We start from the raw sequence: 19,973 nt of genomic DNA, 5'->3' as shown, positions 1-19,973 counted from the left end.
GTGTCATTCATAGTAATTCTGTTTCCTACAAATCTAGCAAATAGAAGACACTTTAACAACTAAAACCACAATTTTTTTTACTGTTTCTTGGACCTAGCTACTTGAACAAAAAGTTTGTTGGGGATATCTAAAGTTCATGACTCATTTTCCCTCTTCTTCAATACCACAACCAGTAGTCCAGTTTTTCAGTGTTAGCATTTGACACCATGTGTCTTTTGCATGTTAGCATCTTCTTTGCTTGTTGTGGGCATTTTCAAGCCATCATCCCTGACCTCCTAAGCCTAAATGATAGTTGCACAAAGGCTTTATAGAGAAAAATCATTAATGCATTCAGTGCTATGTTCTTACTCATAGTGATTGGACTGCAAGATAAATGCATATTCATAATATAAAAAGTAGTGAAATTACCAGCCATTGACATGCTAGTATACAAATTGTTCAGGAAACAGTAAGGATATGGAGGTGGATAAGGAGGTGATAACAAGCCTGAGACTAAGGCTAGGGAGTGCAGAGAATGTAGGCATTATGGCATAAGAACATAGGTGCAATGGAGCAAGAAACATTGCCTTTTGTGAGGGGGAGCACAAAACGAAAAATAGGGAAGTAGAGCTGTCAATTTTGTAGCATTGTATAAATGCTCTGATATTTAATATGGTAAACATTGTATATTAGTTCTCTTGACTGCTTATGTTTATGTATCTATTATTCTTAAAATCTGTATGCTACATTTCCCTTTATCTTAATTTTTTTTGTAGTGTGAGACTTTATTCTGGAAAACTCCTGTTAAAATACCTGGGGGAAAAAAAAAAGAATAGTTTAATGTAGATCCTAAACTGTCCCCGTAATGCTCACCCTTAGGGATGCTACAGCATTTTTAATTGGTAGGTATTTGTGGTATCTTTGCCTGTTTATTCCAAATCAAAGAATTCCTGGGATCTTACATTGAGAAACATTGTCAGGTAACATTTTTTCTGAGGTGATTTGAAGGTTTATATGAAGAATGATTGAAAGCCAGAAAGGAACACTAATTTTTTATCTCCTTATTATTCTAATCTGTCAGGAAAATTAGGGGGATTTGCACAAGAAAACAACACTATAGATTCTGGAGAACTTGATATAGGCCGAAGAGCAATACAAGAAGTTCCCCCTGGAATTTTTTGGAGATCACAACTCTTCATTGATCAGCCACAATTCCTAAAATTCAATATATCCCTTCAGAAAGATGCATTGATTGGAGTATATGGTCGAAAAGGCTTACCACCTTCACACACTCAGGTGAGAACTGCTTGCTTTAAAAATAGGACACATTATTGAAAACTGTGAGCTTTTATCTTTTATATATTTTTCCTCTCTCGATTACGTACTTTTCCATTTTCATGATTATATTTTTACTTTTTATACTTTATTGCTCTCATGTGATGTCCAGAACATTTGCAATACTCTTAGTGTTGGGATCCAAAATGGGGGTGGAGGGTGCATTTGCAATACTCTTAGTGTTGGGATCCAAAATGGGGGTGGAGGGTGTTCTTATTTATGAGCTGTTCTAATGCCTAATCAATAATGATGCTTCAGATACAGAGTTGTTTTATGCACAGTTTATGGGTACATTTTTCCTTCTGTAGTACATAGACATATCTTTAGAAACCTAAGCAAACTATTATAGCATCTATGGCCACACACGTGGTTGAGAGTGCTTGAGAAACAGCACATTAGTGAAATTTCCAAACAAGAAGACAAGCAAGTACTACAGTATTTACAGCTTGGTGTCTCACTAAATAAATACATAAAAGACAAAATATGGAATATGTGTCTACAAAGATACAGTGAATTAGGGTTGTAAAAGTCACAGTCTTCACTAGGCATCTGGTGTCTTGAAACTTTGTTCTTAAGTGCCCCAGAGGATTTATTCTGTTCCACCCCTCAGAGGTTTTTAATGGCACTTTTTATTGCATGTGGCCACACCTTTGCCTACTAACAAAGAAACACTCTTTATCCATAGTTAGAGAAAAGTTAAAGTATAAAAGAATGAACAGTCTTCTGGATTGGCAGGAGAAAGGGAGAATCATTGCCTGAGATGGTACTTTAGAATCAATTCTATTCATATTTTATTTTAAAGATTTAAGACCCTCCAAGCTTAGATTTCTTTCAGTGCAATATTTATCCAAGTCCTGTCTCTGATCTGTTTTTCCACCTGAAAAGGTATTTCAGCTCATGCTCTTCTATTCCATTTGGAGCAACATCTTACTGATTTATATTTTAAGTGTATGGATTTGCCCTGGACACAAATCTAAGTATAGCAACCTAATGGTATAATTGGATCGAAGCTTGACTGATTATGCCTGATACACAGTTGCAACAGCAGATCCATAACTGCAAAATTAATATATTTTAATGCAATCCCGTATTTTTTTTAATTTTGGTTTTCATGCTACTGTGCTATTTAAATTTATTTTGTTTTTTTCTTCAAGCATATTTTTTAAAAGATGCAGAACATAGAAATATATGTAATTATTACACTTATTTAACAGTATCAAACCACAGAGGAAGGGTCAGCAACGCAGCTAAAATCACAGAATGTTACATTAACTTTATTTTTTAGTTTAGTTTCCATTAAATTACAAACACTTCACTGAATGCAGAAAGTACAGTTACGTTTACTTAAAAATTTGATCCTCATAAAAATGATTAAGTGGATTTTCTTCAGACCTTCACGTATGAACACCTACCCTCAGGCAGACAACAAGCATAAGAAAGTCTAGTGTAAAGAAAATTGATTCAGAAAGTTATCAGCCATTGGAAATAGCGGTTTGGAATACAAATGCCATCTCAATGATAAAAATAATAACAGGAGTTAGGGGAATACATGTGTGGCAAGAATGAATAAAACTGAAGAAGCTGATCTGGATTGTGCATTTATATGAGAAGTCATGCAAGTAGGCAGGTCTATAAAAAAGAGATCCTTACTTGATTCCTTATCCTCTTAAAAGGGTGAAAATTAAATAGAAGTGTCCTTTATCCAAAAACACAGAAAAGGAGACTACTAAATCTGTTTACCATCACTTGTGTTACGCAGCTTACTGGTTCTTATTAATGTTTAAGTATGATACAACAAAAAGAATCATAGGCAAATTCTGCTACTGTGTTTTCTGTAGTTTCTGTGACATTTTGGATATATTGTTCTCAGGATATAGGTCAAGCTCTCTTGTCCTATTTTTGCCTGGTATATAATTACAGTATTTTTTACAAACCATTGACTGACACTTGATACATTGAAAAATTAGGCATGCTTACTTATCAGTGCCCTAGTGAACTTACAGGGCTGCTGAAGATTCCCAAGGGTGCAAGTTTATCAGAATGTTTATATGACCTTGAACCCAGTGATGTCTACTTAAGTACCTGAGATAAAGCACGTATGTAATCTCCTAAAAAGGCAGTTTCAGTGAAAGGTTATGTTTTTTTGGTGACTGTGCTCCTGCTTGTGGGGCAAAAAAATGGAGTAAAATATCTCTCAACAGTTTAGGCCTTTCTCCAACAAAGGGATAACACAGGACTTGTGTCTGATGAAGACACAACTTGCATTGGTAAAATATGTATTTATATCAAAGTAGCTTACATGAATGAAATAATGTATTTAGGCAAAAAGACATCTAATGAAACAGAAAACTGAGGGGACGGCAAGCATAAATCGATTTATTGCTTTCTTATTTCCCTTAACCCTTATGGCTTGTACTGACAAAAGTTCCTAACTGCAAGCCAGGCATAGCTAGCAGGGTCAGACTAACAACTGATGTTGGGCTTCACTGCATCCTTCCATCAGGCAAGGCAGCTTACTCATATGGTTCCAAATGTCGTAGGAACATAGTACAAAAACACATGAATGTCTACGCTGAGTTTGATCAAAGGCCTATCTAGCCCTGCCTTCTGTCTGTGATGGTGGTCATATGTAGAGATTAATATAGCAGCATGACAGTACTGTAGTAATTCTTCCCACAATATGCTTTTGACCTCCAGAGTTTTGAGGCTGAAGGACTTTGCTGAGTCAAAGATGCTGTCTTTGTATTTTAAAGCCTTAGATACTTTATTTTTTTCAGTGAGTTTGTGTGGTCACCTTTGAACCTATGGAAGCTTTTAGTATCTGTGACATTTGCAGCAAGGCTTAACTACACATCTCACACTGTACTCTTAAGTGTGTTTTAAGACAGCCTCCTGGTAGTTTTTGTTTCTCTCACTGTTGTTAGTGTTTTGGAAGAGGCAGTGGAGAGTTTCTCACATATTTCTTCTCCATGCCACCCTTTTTTTATAGATCACTAGTGTCATGAGTTGGTTTTTTTCCAGTCTGCTTTCTCATAATTTTTATTAAAGGTGCTTCAATCCTTTGGTCATCCTTGGCCTTTTCTGAACTTTCTCCAGCTTTAAGGCAGCCTTTTTGAGGTGTGGAGACCGGAAAAACTCAGAACATAACAGGTGTTTAACTATGACAGTTTCATACAATGCCTTAATGATGTCTGCTTTTTGCTTTCTTTTTTTTTTTTTAATCATAGAACTGATATTTCTGTAATCTGTCTACCATAGGTCCAAGATCTCATCTCAAAATGATAAAAATTGGCTCAGGGCCCATGTAGATGTGTAAAGCTAGGGTTGTTTCATGCGGACTTTGAAAAGTAGGATCTTACCCATATACATCACTTCATGTCTGCATTTCTTGAATGCTATCTGTGCTTATCTCCTAGTCACAGAGTGACAAGTGCTAATAACAAAATTTATGCAAAGTGACAACTGCTGCTTGTCTCTCAAACATCAGTATTTGAATTTTCAGATCTTTTGTTAAATAATAAAAACCTCATTATTACCTGCACTCTGCTAGCATTTGTAAAATTGCCTTATCACCTGCCCCCCTCCAATATCTTTGCTAATTTGCCCGTGATACCCAACATGCATAACCACATACCACAATCTTCTTTAGCTCCTTCCTTTCTGCTTTGATGTTTCTACCAATGTCTGCCTTCTCTCCATTGTTACCTTTGACTGTAATAAGAAACTTGCTTGTTACATTTACCATCTTGTTCTCCACTTCTCTCCTGTACCTTTTGCCTGTTTATCCACCTCTTTTTTGTACCCCGTTAAAACCTGACAGTAAGAAGAAACTGGAGTCAATACCTGTCCATAACTGTGCAACCTCTGATGACAGTTATCCTACCAGTGCAAGGGACATAGTAAAAGTATGATAGAAATGAGATTGGGAGAGATCTCAAGAAATCTTAGTTTACACTCTTGTCTTGGAACAGGATGAATTGTATATAAAACATTCCTATCAGTTGCTTAGCACTTTATTATTAAATAATAAGAGAATGCAGCAAATTTAACTCTTGTTCTGTCCCATAATACAAAATAATACGGATGCAGCATATAGGAAGTGGTTTGATGTATTGTAATCAGGAAAGAATTTTTGGTTGCCTTGCTGTATTTTCTTTAGGTGCCAAAATTAGTCTCAAGCACAGCTACTATGTGTGTGTCACAGACTGATCTGAGATGCATAGTCCTCTCTTTCTGGGGAATCATAAATAAATCAACTAGAAATAATTGACAGTGGCTGTCCATTCAAAACCCAATCAATGCAAGCCTGAAAGTCTTTGTGACACTTTCTAAAAATGTCAGTTCCATTGCAGCCAGAGAATCAATATGTTTATTTAAAGAGACTTTTAAGAATAAAAAAGGGATTTTGGTTTAAAGCAAAACCGTATGAATGGTAGGGCAAATCAGTACCTTTAGGCTCAATATAAAGGTAATTAATTTATTCTAGTAGGAGGAAAATTAAATTGGCATGGTTTTGCTTACGAAGATAATTGTTTTTCCGGTCTGTTTTTGTTATCATATCCTAAATATAAAAATATTAAAAGAGTTAAGATCCATTATTGTTTTTTGCTGGGGGACAGAATGAACAGTAAATTCCTTTCTGTATGACTTGTGAAATGTGGTCTAAAATGGTGTTATGGTAACAGCATATGTCCTTATTACATTACAAATATGAAATCATTAATTGTACTGTGCTTGTCAGCCAGCCATTAGTGGTCAATCTAGTAGTGTAACCACTTGTTTCTGTATCAAAAATACAGTTTTAGTCTGAAATTGTCCTTCTACAAAAGTGATCTCCTGCCGTATACAAATGGCAAAGTCGCTCTTAATGTCTATAATTGACTCATTAAAACTCAGAGCTCCCCAGGCTTTCCCTTTTTAAAATATTAGTGAGAACCACCAAAGAGAAGTGCTCTTGAGTCAGGCGAGAGTTAAAAAAAATAAAATTGTTTTTCTCTCTCACACAAAATAAGATAAATATTTAATTCTCTGACAAATGAGAATGTTGAATGGTTGTGAATAATTGTTGCTCTCCCAAAACGATCGCATTCATTTTCATGTGATGCAGCACATACAAAGCTACTGACATACTGCATCCTAATCACATTATATTCTATTCTGCTCATTCAGAAATGTGTGGGAAAGTGTCTCAGGTGTTGATGGAGGCGTATTAACAATGCATTTCCTTCACATACTAGGGAGGAACAGTCTTAGAATAGCAGTGAATTTTGGCCTGCAATTTCAAGAAGGGATCATAAGCACTTAAACCCTTGTTCCAGGACAAAGGCTATCATATTTTCCTTTGTCCTGGGAACAGTTTCTGAAGGTTACAAGTCAGGGTGTAAAATCACTGATTATCTGGTCCTGGGAAGTGATCTTATCCCAGCTCAGCTGAATCAATGGTTTCATATGCTGGCCTTTACTTTAATAGGCCCTGGATGTAATTCCATTTGAGAAAGATCTCCAACGTGTGGGAAGATTGAAGGTTTATGTGTTACAGTTCACTTCATACAATAAACATGTGTCACAGTAAAAGGGAAACTTTGAACAGTCTTGGCAGGAAAAGCAGACACCCTCTACCACAAGCAAGAATGATCTTTAATTTTCCTACCTGTTTAATTTTGCTCTATACATATTGATCTTTACATGCAAAAGAGGCAGAGGACAACTTTCAAGCCATGAGAACAGACTCTAGATAGTGTAAATAAATGTAGGGCCTGGAGCAGTTTTGTCCCTCCAGGTCCCATTAGCCTTAGTTAAGGTTAACGTGCATCAAACCTTGTGTTGTGAGTTTGCTTGTTGTATCAGCTGAGATGCCACTACATTTTTCAAAGCCCCACTGATGATTGTTAAAAATGCAGTATGTGCTGTCCATTGACTGGAGGTACCATGGTTTTTTGTCAGTTTGTCATTTTCAACAGTTGCAATGTTTTCTGCTTTCCGTCTCCTCTTTTGAGCTTCTGCAATGCAAAGTAAAGCTCTTGCTTTCCTTCCTCCACAATTCCACGCTGTGCAAAAGGGGGATTGAGCAGTTTAATCCTTCATCTGAAACTAAATGAAGAAAAGTAGATTATTAGTGTTGGATATTATTATTAACCCATATGCGTATAACAGAGTCGGAAAGTTAGGTCTCACCTGTAATTCAGGTGGCAGTCATGACTGGAGACTCATTTCAACTAATGTTTTCTTCCCCCAATGTATGTAATAGGTTCATTGGCCACTTGTCACTGAAAAAGCCACTCTGATAAGCATGAGAACTAGTTGGTAATTTTGTTTGAATGCTTCGCAAGGGGCAAAGAAAGAAGCAAGGTTTGGTTTCAGCTCCCACTTCCCTGCTCCAAAAGGAAACTCTCGGTCAAAATACAAGCATGTTGTCAGGGTGCTGTGGGGAAGCTGACAATGCCAGGGGTCATCCCATGACTTTGTCAAGTTCCTGTCTGTTTCTCTTTGCAGTACGACTTTGTGGAGCTCCTGGATGGCAGCCGGCTGATCGCAAGGGAGCAACGCAACCTGCTGGAGTCAGAGCGAGCGGGGCGGCAGGCGAGGTCTGTCAGTCTCCACGAGGCAGGTTTTATCCAGTATTTGGATTCTGGCATCTGGCACCTTGCCTTTTACAATGATGGGAAAAATGCAGAGCAGGTGTCTTTTAATACCATAATTATAGGTAAGCATAATCTTTAAAGCTCTTACCAAATGCTAGTTACTGGTCAGGTTTTTTAGAAATACATAGATAAGTTTTCGTAGTTAAATGATCTTTTTTTTTCATGGGTTTTCCAGTCACAGTGTTTCCTTTGCTGCTCACAATAAAACACAGAGTGTATATTTTAATTTCTTCATATAAAGCATAAGGGGTGGGCCTTCTAGTAAAATGATGTTTGAAAGGACACTGTTTTGAAGTATTTGTTAAATGACACAGGGCACAGATTTTAAGTATGGAGCTCATATAGTTTTACCATTATAATTTTAGCCTTTTTGTTGGAATATAATGTCCTAAGATACTAGAGGCATCAGCAATAGAAGATCACAGCTATTTGTGCTCTTCAAACAAACCAAACATAAACACTTCTTGGAGCAAGAGCACGCTGTCAGGTAGTAGTGGTTCACATGATAAGTACTTCATGCAGTGGGCATCTGTAAATTATCCTTCTCTTTTTCCCTTTAGAGTCTGTGGTGGAATGCCCCCGAAATTGCCATGGTAATGGTGAATGTGTTTCTGGATCCTGCCATTGTTTTCCTGGGTTTCTGGGCCCCGATTGTTCGAGAGGTAAATCAACCCAATGCTTTTCTCGAGTCAGTCTAAGTGAGCATGAAGACAAATACATCAGAAAAGCAACTTCTTACATGTTCTTCTTTATAAAGCTTTGATGAAGACCTTGGTTTTAATTTTTCTGCCATGTTTTGTTTCACAGCAGCCTGCCCAGTGCTGTGCAGTGGCAATGGGCAGTACTCCAAAGGACGCTGCCTGTGTTACAGCGGCTGGAAGGGCACCGAGTGTGATGTGCCTACAAGTCAGTGCATCGATCCCCAGTGTGGGGGCCGGGGCATTTGCATCATGGGCTCTTGTGCCTGCAACTCTGGGTATAAAGGAGAAAACTGTGAAGAAGGTAAATTAGGATATATTTACACCAGCGTCGGCCGTTGTTTACAACAGGTTTACAGCTGGCGCATCCAGCTCTATCTATTTTTCTAGATCTAGATCTTATGCACTAACCATGTTTCTTCAAAAATCATTTTAGAATACTACAAATCAAGTTTGGGAATCACTAGTATCTCTGAATTCTACATGATTATTATGCCTTATTTATTCTCAAGTAAGCAGTGGGAAAATTCTGAGTAACATGCATTATCTTTTTGCTTGCCAGTATTTTTATTTTTTTTCTGGCTGAGTTCAGCTAAGAAGAAAGCACCCAAAATACAGATGTAGGAATACTTAATGAATTTTCACAGTATAGAGTGAATCGCTAATGTATTGCATTTGTTAGTGATCTTTTCCACTGACCACATTGTGGAAAGTGCTGATTCAAGTGCATCAGAGTGAAAAATGATGCATCATTTTTGTATTCCAGAGATGTGTATAATAACATTGGTTCTGGTGTGCAGCAAAATGCAGTTCATTTTCCATTCTGCTTTTTTAGGAAGTAAAAAGTGCCATTTTCTTCCTCAATCAAATTGATTTTATTGATCTCCACATACAAAGTAATGCAATTAAGTCTCTGGAATTAAATTTTCAGACCATTGACCCTACAAGTGTAACATTTTATTGAGTCAAATTGCTAAATTAAATCTCGTCATCTAAGGCACATTAAAGTGAATTAAGACAGATAGACAGGATGCAACTCATTCATTTCTGAGACAAGTTGAGGGTCCTGTACAGCTGTCAAAACTGTATAGCAGTGGATGGGGTCAGTTCATACCAAGTGCTGCAGGGAATCCCAACACTTGTTACACTGTGATTAGGCAGAATCAAGATCAGTTGCCCGAGACTCAAAGCCAATCTTCTTGTTATTCAGAAAAATTAGCAAACCTTGAAAGATTCTCCGTTAACTCAGTGGTAACCTGTAATTGTCTTCATAACAGTTATATGCATGCACAGATTTCATAGTATCAGAAAGTGATGTGGAAACAAGGTGTTCTTAAAAGGAAAATTGCAGCTATGCAAGTAGTGATGACAAAGAGTGATTTAACTTGTAGCCAGAGAAGGGAGGCTGGCATCAAGATACCTTGGTTCACTCTGTCTTTTCCTCACTCATTGTAATGAAAGAAAGGTGAACTTCTCAGCGTCAACTTACTAATGTTTACTTTTAAGATGAATGCAATGCTGCCTATTTCGTAAGGTCTTAAAATATGAATTAAGCCCAAAAGTGCCACGAGCATCTAGGAGTTGATTACTGTTGTCAGGAGTGACAGGTTTAAACTGACCTTTCTCATCTCCCTGCAGCGGATTGCTTGGACCCAGCCTGCTCCAGCCACGGCATGTGCATCCACGGCGAGTGCCACTGCAACCCAGGCTGGGGTGGCAACAACTGTGAAATCCTGAAGACCATGTGCTCTGACCAGTGCTCTGGTCATGGCACCTACCTTCAAGAGAGTGGTACCTGCACCTGCGACCCCAACTGGACAGGTCCAGATTGCTCCAATGGTAAGAGTTCAAAGCACTGGCATTTTGTAAAATGTTCTTATCCTAAATAGGAGCATTTTAATGACAGTATTTTGTAAAGGCCTGACCTGCTGAGCTGATTGATGTCTTGGAGTTGACTTCAGCATGAACTGTGAATTGATTCAAAGGTTCAAAATAATTGGTGAGTTTGAAAGATTTGAAAATCAATGTATTTGTTTGTATCTTTTCGCTGCATTCACCTGGTAACTTCAGGTATTCTGCATAATCTTACCTCATACATCTGTTTAGAAACTTGAAACTACACTTGTGAAACCAGAGACAGTCACATTTTAAAAATCTCTTCTACTATTTGGAGCCATTTGTCTTGAAAAACAGACAGCATTCAAGTTTGAAGGCAAAGGGAATGCAAGAATGAATCTTAAACAGCTTTCAAGGCAGGGTACAGGCTGCCAGGGTAGAAGGAGTTGGTAGGAGTGAAGAACAGAGGGATTTCTTGAAATATGAAACTGAGCTTATTAAACCCATAGTCTGAGCTTAGAAACAAAAGGAGAAAACTAGAGGTAGTAGCACAGAGAGCAAAATCTAAATATTTATAAAGTATGACAGCAACTTTTTGACAAATATGATTTTTTAGGATCTTGTTTGGTAGCCGCATATCAAAAAACAAATCATGTCTAACTGTGAGACATATATTTGTCTAAACCAGTTCACCTAAGAACTCAGACATTTTGTTAATGAAAACTGAACACATGGGCTAGCTGGGTTTATGCCAGCTTATGAATAAATATAACTTTTTCATGAGGAACCATCTTTTTAAAACAAATGTACTTCCTGACCAGGATCTGTGATACTCCATTATGTTTTATGCATACAAGAGTGATAGGACAGAGTTCCAAACATTCAAGAAAAAGTGACAGAAGAAAATGTTGTCTTCTGTGAAATTTGTTTAGAAGAAAAAATTCTTCTCTGAGCATTTCTGGCACTAAAACTGACTATTTATGAGAGACCCTTCCTACTTCTCAGACAAAACATGGATCCCCTATTTATTGACACGATGTTCTCTACACTTTTTTTTGATGACCAATTATGCTTCATCTTTTACTTATGTTTCAAGGAATGATTTGTCATTAAAATAACATAAAATGTTTCTAATCTCAAATATTTCAAGTATGTCATGCTCAAAAAAGAGCTTTGTAAAACCGTGTGCAGATTATTTGCAGAAGCTGTGCAAAACGACCTTCAGAGTAGTACACTAAAAAAGTAAATGTTGCCCATAAACATGTTGTTAAATTGCTCAATGAAGAAAAGAATGAGTTATTTCCATCAGAGGGTTTCATAGGTTTGAAATCAGCAGAGCTTTCCTCTATCTTCATCAGCAGTTTGTCCGTTAATTAGCCCTTCAATTCCACTTCAATTAAATTAGCTCTAATTAATAAATTCATTACAAAGATTGACGCATCTTGCTCAAAGCTAGTGTGCTAAAAGCTGATAAACACCTTCACCCTAATGAAAAATTGATTAGATTGAAAAGAAATAAACCTTTCTTTCTTGGAGCTGCGTTGACGTTTTGTGCCTCCTAAAGTTAACCAAACCATCTTGCATCTCTTAATCAAAAATTTAATTCAAAGTAGATATAAAATGCTATATAAGGGGCAAAAAAAAGGGAGGGGGAAATCACAGCTGTCTTTCTCCACAGAGGTTTTGGGCTGTTTCTTACAGGAAATATCGCAGCTCCTCGATACTGTTTAATGTTCCACAGCACTTTGAGACAGCCGGAAGAATAACACTGTTGATTGGGAAGCTAGAAACCTTTCCTGCACTGATGAAATCTTCTTTTGCTGTTAAAAATAGTTTTGATCTTTTATTCCTAAGTTACTTGTTGTCTTTTACAAGAAAACAAAAACTAAATACAGCACTTCTGTGAACCAGTACATGGCTGCAACCAGCTGTATGCCAAGAAATTAAAGAAGTCCCTTAGGCTGTATTGTATCTCCTCTTGGTTTTCTGTTGTTTGCTTAGCAGAAGTAAAGTTTGCTGGAATCTGACTAAATGAACCAAAACTGTAAATGCAAAATCTAGCAGTCTAAATTATCATCTTGTATTAGCTGAGACTTAATATGCGTTGTTTGGGCTCTGACTACCTTTGGCTGTTAATATATTTTTCAATTATTCTATCAGATACAAGATCCTGTTACTATATGTAAATGACAAGTTAAATTGCTGTATGTTGATTTATTTTTTTTAACAAACTATTATTTAAACCAGACTGTTCATAGCTGTCACTGATACAAATTTACTGAAAGTAAAAGAGAATCATCTTTTATATTTAACAGATATGTCAGTGTGTCAGCATAGTAATAATTTGTCTCACTAAGGCTGATTCTTTATAATGAAAAAATGTGTCAGAAATGGCACATTTTAACTTCGAAAGAAAACAGGGAGAAGGGTATGGAGGGGAAACCTTGTTAAAATGAACTTCATCATATTAGATTTTCACTCAGAACACACAATGATCTAGGTATATGTTACATTTAGTCACTGTGAGTACAGTGTAAGTTCAGCTACGTCTAAGTGCCATGTAATCTAAGATAAAAACAGTTATTCTTAAGATATATGTGATCACAAAAAACATGATTGAAAATTACTCAGAGATAGCAAAAGAGCTGTGAATGCTTAAGCATCACTAAAGTATGCTGGCTAAGTGACCATGAGCAAAGATAAAACTGTACTCTCTGTTCTGTTGGATCTTACATAAAAATGTCTTTCACAGTAAATTCCTTTGATTTAACTTTCAAATATTTTGCCTTTTTTATTCTTCACATGTTGAATTAAAATGTAGCAATGCTAATTAATACATACCCTCTCTCTCCCCTGTACTCTCTGCCCCCTTTTCTCCCCCTCTCTCCTCTCAAATGCAGAAATCTGTTCCGTGGACTGCGGCACGCACGGTGTGTGCATGGGTGGCACGTGTCGCTGCGAGGAGGGCTGGACGGGCACAGCCTGCAACCAGAGAGCCTGCCATCCCCGCTGCGCGGAGCATGGCACCTGCAAAGACGGGAAGTGTGAATGTAGCCAGGGATGGAACGGAGAGCACTGTACCATTGGTAGGCCGGCTATGCTTTACGCTGTCTTCGCTGCAAAATTCAAACAGCCAGCGCTGCTGGCCATGTCTGAATAAGAAGTGCATTACTTTGAAGAATGTTTCTTCAAACAGAATATTAGCACATGTTAGTCTGTGGAAAGCAGTTGATATTTTAAGAAAGGAAATGGTTATATAATGGCTCATGAGTTCTTTGTACCTAGTGTGCTATGAAAACAAGGTGGAAGAATTTCCTTTTCAATCTTTTCCCTTTAACTGCCTTTCTCTGAGGAGGAAGTTACTTTTATTTTTAACTGTAAATATATTACTTGATTTGTGCTTTTCTGTTTTTATGTGATAGCTTTGTGTCTTTTGGAAATGAAGCTTCCTATTGTTTTTCTTTTTTCTTTTAAGGAGAAGAAGCTCTATAAAGTGACTTGCCTACGCAAAAATGTTGCTTCCACCATATAATAAATGTGATATAGCTGCCCAAAATTATCTTCCTGTCAACATAGTGTTCTATTTTAGAATGCTCTCAAATTTATTACATGTTAATAATGTAACAGCAGTTTAATACAGCTGATTGAGAAGAAGCCATCCTTATTACAGCTTCTGTGTTTCTGTAACCAAGTTAGTTCTAGTACCTGAAAAACTTTGGAAGTTACTGTGCCTTTATCAGTGGAGCTTTCCGTACTCAGTTATTTACAGTCCGTATGTCCCATATACAGTAGGATATCCCTCTCCACTATGCAGGCTTTGACAGTGAGCTGGCATGAGAAATTATGCATGTAAGTAAGAAGACTAAGAAAAAGTGGAGCTGTGGTGCTAAGAAATTCCCTTCCACACTAATTCCCCTTTGTACAAAACATTGCAGGTCTGTAACTATTGCATGGCAACAGGTAGGAAACACAGGCAAAGGAACTGGCAGTGGTTTACATGCAAGAGATGTCTAGTTTGTACTTAGGTGTACAAAGCTTATCAAAGGCTGTGACACGAGTAACAGTGCGGCTGAAGTATTTATGGGACACATCTCCCAAGTATGAGAAACATCATGGCTAAGGACTTAGAGGTGGATTGAATAGGCAGCAAAAGAGGTAGCCACAGGTCAGACAAAGGCAAGTGTAACATTGAGTGATGAGGAAATCACGAACAGTCTGAAGAGTCAAAAAACAATTCAATTAAAAATCACATAGTTTTATGTTTGGAGACATGGAGGAAAGACAGTTAAAAGAGGTGATGTAGCTGAAGCAACAGGATAGGATGGTAGGTCTAACAGCAGTGGAGCTGATAGATGTGAATATGGAATTATTTGCTTTTAGCACAAGCTAAAAAGAGGCTGGAGCATCTTAACTTTCATGGAAGTTTTGGAAGGACTCTAATTCTGGATGTGTTAGCATAGCTAAGCCATCACTGAGGCACGAGTATTTTGAAAATAGTAAAACCCAAGCTGCGTTCCTGGCTCGTTTATAGCCCTGCCTAAGAGGTGGGTGGGTTTGCTGTGCTTGGTGTTCGTGAGAAGCAGTGGTGGGAGCTTTGAGGGCAGGGAAATCGAGGGCCTGTTACAACTATATTAACTGATAACCACATCATTGCACCAGGAAGATGAGGCAAGGTTTTGTTTTGTAGAAGGGAGTCAGGTGTGAAAGTAGTAAGATTGACTTGTGAATTATTTTTTACAGCAATCACAATTGATTTTTATTATTATTATTATTATTATTATTTACTAATGATACTGCTCAGACATAGGAAAGAGGACGAATCAAGGTGCATCTGCAGAATCACAGGGAGAATCAATAGGGTTAACATTTTTGAGGAGCTTCCAGAAAACATGCTGACAAAGAGAGTAGAGAGATGGGGAGAGAACTGCTTTCTGAACAATAAAAGAAAGTAAATATTTAGAAGTAGGATAAAGCCTTTCCGTTGACTGCTTTAACTTGCCAAGGAGCAATTACTCAGCAGATTGCTCTGCTGTTGGTCTCACTGACCTTGGCAGCGTTTCAAGGGTTGTAGTTATATACGGATGAACTGCTCTTGAACAATTTTTCCAACATATTAAGCACAAACAAGTTTTTCCTCAGCACTGGGCGAGCAGGTCTGTCTTCCCACCTGTTTATTCTTTAAATGGGTGTCTACTTTGTGGCTGCTGCTGTTAAGATAGTTTGATTAGTTATTATTGCCCTTACAGCCTCCAATACAAGTAAGGAGGTACAAGCTCTAGCCTGCTGTTATATTTATTTTTTTGAGCTGTTTTTTTCAGGAGCCCAGTGTTACAGAGAAGCCAGGTTATTTTATTGCTCATTTCCAAGAGTACTTACTCTTTGTGGGGTAAAAATTGCTGCCTCCTCAGCTTGGCAGATGAAGAGTCAAATTGCTTTTCTCTCACCCGCCCTACAGTAGGTAATAGGTCTTTCTGAGCAGTAAATTTCAGAACACAAGGGACTTCAGAATGCTTTTCTATGCAAACCAGTTTCTTATGGTCACCCTCCATTTGTAACCCAGGCATTTTATGCCACTTACAGCTCTCGACTTAGTAGCAGAATCTTTACATCATTTGTGTTATGCATATGAAAGACTCCCGCTCATTCTGCCTTTATATGTCTAAAAATAAACAATTGCACTCTTCTTATTTCTGAAAGTCATTAACAATTTAGCTGCCATACTGTGAAGTACTTTAGAAATGCAAATGTGTTTCTTTGTTGCAGCTATTAGCTGGAAGCCTGTGAAGGGCAACAGCCAAAATTTACAACTTCTTTGGGAAAGGAATATTCCAAAGAAGTTGCAAATCTTAAAGGCAATTGACTGTATTCACTTTTTGGGAAAGGAATAGACCTCCAGATCTCTAGGTGGATGTAAAGAATGGGATAGATATGTATGCATTACTCATGGGGGCGCTAACTGGAATGTATACTGAATCATCTAAATCCATAACTCCTTTGTTCAAAGAGTTTATGGTATTTTTGTGAAGCATGAATGCTGTTTAAAATGGTAAAAAAATTTTTGCATCTCAGCTAATGATTTTTATATGTTTCTAAATACTGACTATCTGTCCAGTCTCATTTTCAGTTAACCCACTGGTTAAATGTTGTAAGTTGATGTGTTCAAAGGTAGAGTGAAGGAAAAAACAAACCTATCTCCTTAATTAAAACAAGGTACTCCTCAGTTTTATTTCTCTCTAATATCCTTTAAACCTTGATTGCTTTTTGAGTTATGCTGATTTTTACATATATTTCAAAATATTCAAATGGAATTTAGCCAAAGGAAATTCTGATTGCTCTCAGCTCCCAGATACCTTTTGTTGTGTTGGTTTTTTTTATTTCAAAACTTCAGAATGTTGGGAAGCGAAATCATAGGTGATTGCAAAGATTTGCTTTTTTTGTTCAGAAAAAAAATTAGATATCTGCTTACCTGCGTTAAATCTCAGCGTTTCCGTAAAGCTGAGGAGGACTGGATTTGCAAAATAATATAAATATGTATTTTATATACTTTGATTTGTGATAGAGAGCATCATAGACTAAGTAAAGTGGGGATTTTTTTATTTGTTTGAAGCAATGTGTAGAGTAAGGTGGGGAAGATTGATTTGACTAATGCGGTGAACCTGATGTGTGTTGCTGATATCCACTGTTCCATGACACGTCTTTGGCACAGGGTAGCTCCAACTTAATACCACACTTGATGTCAGCCACACTTGTGAGTCATTCCCTTTGCTCTGAACACATACTTCTACATATTTATATCAAAGATCTTCATCAGATAAGTGTGTGCTTAGTATTTTGATAAAATGAATCTAATGAGAATTAACAAAACTCAAGACCTGGTGGTATTGTTTAACATCTTACAGGTTTGAACTAAACACTGTCTATGTATATTTCACATTCTAAACAATTTAAGGCACCTCATTTGCTTAACATCTTTTCCCTCCTGAGAACTTTAATCATAAAATCATAGGATCACAGAATAGTTTGGATTGGAAGGGACCTTTAGAGATCAACTCCCTCTGCAGTAAGCAGGGACATCTTCAAATAGATTTAGTTGCTCAGTGCCTCGTCCAGCCTGGTCTTGAATGTTTCCAGGAATGGGCATTCACCACCCTTCTGTGCATTCACCACCTCTCACTTGTTCCAGTGTTTCACCACCCTCACTGAACAAAACTTCTTCCTTAAATCTAGTTTGAATCTACCCTCTTTCAGTCTAAAGCCATTACCCCTTGTCCGGTCACAACAGGCCCTGCTAAAATGTTTTAATGTAATGCTTTGCCATTTCCTGTATCCCCATGAAAACAGATTAAATCAACGGTTTGCTGCAAAATGATGGAAAATCAGCTGTCAATTTTTTATTTAGTCTGGAAGTGACATTCTTGGGTCTGAGGTGAACATCCGTATTATTTTTTTGAAACTCAGTCTGCATTTCAGTGTGATACAAGACCATGCATGCATAGCTGGTGCCCAGGTGATAGCCTGGATGAAAATTTGCTCTGTAATTAAGTTTTCATAACACAGTTGTACTAAAGTATGTTTTTGTTTCCTTTCTCTTCTGGCTTGCAATGAGTTCAGTGACCCTCTCCTGTCTGAGTAGTTGTTTTGTGAGATTAGAACAGATACTGTTTCAGAAAGTCTATTATTTTTTGTGAGATAACTGTCATGGACCATGAGTATATTAAGTAACTGTCATAGGGAGCCCATAAATATGAATACTTTTCCAGCTGCTTTTCCATTAAACTCTGTTAGCTGAATGAAATTAGTAAATAATTATGTTGGTGGGGAACCTCCTGTATCCATGTGCTGTGTAATATCTCAGTTTTACAATGCAGCTTAATTTTTTGTATAGACTAAATTAGTTTTAGCGTAATCTACATTGCAAATCGGCCAATTTGCATTAAAACTATGCCTTCTTGTTCAGAATTGTCAACACCTCTTTTTTAAATGTCTTTAACATTAAGCATGGGTGGGTAAGACCATCTGTTTATAAAGCTTGCCTGCAGCTCCATTACTTAACACAAGACAGGTTACAGCTGTTTAATTGTTATCATGTTGAACGATTATCTTTCAATCCAAAATTAATATTTAAATATGTGTGCATGGAAAGCATATCGTTAAACATAAATGAGGTACATGTGGATTAATGTCATTAAGCATTCATATTAATCCCTCAGGAGGGCTAAAGTTAGCATCATGGTACTTCCATGCTACTTTTGAGTGCTGCATGAGGCTACTTTACCTGGTATACAGAACTGAAAATCCAATCCAGTGGTGGTCCACTGAGAAGTAAGTGTACAGCCTGTGTTTATATTCCAGTGAGAATCGGGATCTAATTGGTTTATCTTCTAACAATTTCCCCTAAAATTTTGTTGAGGAAAAAAAATAGCAAATGACAGCAAAGTATTTATTTTAACCCTTTTCTTTTCATGAAAAGACAGTAGCATGCCATTCAAACCAGTCGAACCAAAAAAAAGTTTTCTTCAGCAAGAAGTTTCTAGTTTCAGCTATTTTAGCCAGAAAAACAGGAAAGTCATCTGGTTTAGATATTCAGAAATAAGAAAAAAATAACATGTAGAGCACACTCCCATAAGTGTGTTTCCATTAGCACAGACTCTGTTCTGGTGACTGCTTAAAGTGGTTTTCTGACTAGGGACGTACATGAAGGCACCTCTGTGCTGGTCTTCTCTGTGACCAGCGTAAGTACAGAAATACAGCTAGTGCTGAGGAACACTAAGACATCATCTACTCCAGTAAGTTATATGGTCTGCACCTGTTCTCTTCACGTGTTTAGCTTAGGGCTCCTTATATTACAGATTTCAAATATGACTGCAAGGAAATGACACTTTATCTCTTTATGGATCGGAGAGCAAGTAGAGACAAATGTGTTCCTCCAGCTAATTAAACAAAGTGCTTATAGGAAAATTGATATGGCTATATGTCATTGCACTATACATTTTTGACACCTGGGCTTGACAGAGTAAGTCATGGACCAGTTGGAGGGCTTGATCTGTCTTCTCCACATCTGCATGTTAGCTGGAGAGCAGCATGGATAACCAGTGTTACAATCACCACCGTCATTTTAGTGTTGATGCCAGTTGCCAAGTATAGTTTACTTTTCTCTGGAGTTGAAATTTCTGACAGTATTTACATTTCACAGTGGTTTAATGTGTCACATATTTAATGTACCTTAATGCATTCATGGGAATTCTTCATAAATTTTAAGATTCTTTTGAAATTTTAGAATTTTGATTAGAAGGAAATTTTTGTCCCTTAAATTGGAATAATTTCTGCTGTATGAATATGTTGTGTAATTATCAAAATTCCTAAATTTATGTTTTTCTTTAGTTATGAGTTCATGGATTTATACCTGAGTACAAATTTCATCTTAAAACTAAGATTGTATCTGAGCTAAGGTATGACCTTTGACATTCAAACAGTCCTTTATCAG

At 37.2% G+C, this 19,973-nt stretch overlaps 1 protein-coding gene across 8 annotated transcripts in view; it reads left to right on the top strand.

Annotated features, from left to right (window-relative positions):
* The window catches only part of TENM3 (teneurin transmembrane protein 3), a 1,265,035-nt gene that overhangs the window by 1,171,944 nt on the left and 73,118 nt on the right, over nucleotides 1-19,973 (top strand). For all 8 annotated transcript variants that reach the window (XM_039388717.1, XM_039388716.1, XM_039388715.1 and 5 more), the window contains 6 exons: nucleotides 1,061-1,275; nucleotides 7,807-8,017; nucleotides 8,516-8,617; nucleotides 8,763-8,957; nucleotides 10,292-10,492; nucleotides 13,390-13,575. In XM_039388717.1, coding sequence (XP_039244651.1) covers nucleotides 1,061-1,275; nucleotides 7,807-8,017; nucleotides 8,516-8,617; nucleotides 8,763-8,957; nucleotides 10,292-10,492; nucleotides 13,390-13,575 — 1,110 coding nt within the window. The remainder of the gene's footprint in view (nucleotides 1-1,060; nucleotides 1,276-7,806; nucleotides 8,018-8,515; nucleotides 8,618-8,762; nucleotides 8,958-10,291; nucleotides 10,493-13,389; nucleotides 13,576-19,973) is intronic.

This window comes from Pipra filicauda, unplaced genomic scaffold, assembly GCF_003945595.2.
Source record: "Pipra filicauda isolate LSUMZ 115617 unplaced genomic scaffold, ASM394559v2 scaffold67_size6003252_pilon, whole genome shotgun sequence".
NCBI lineage: Eukaryota > Metazoa > Chordata > Aves > Passeriformes > Pipridae > Pipra > Pipra filicauda.
Note: the sequence above shows the minus strand (reverse complement) of the source record. Positions and strands in the feature narration are given on the sequence as shown.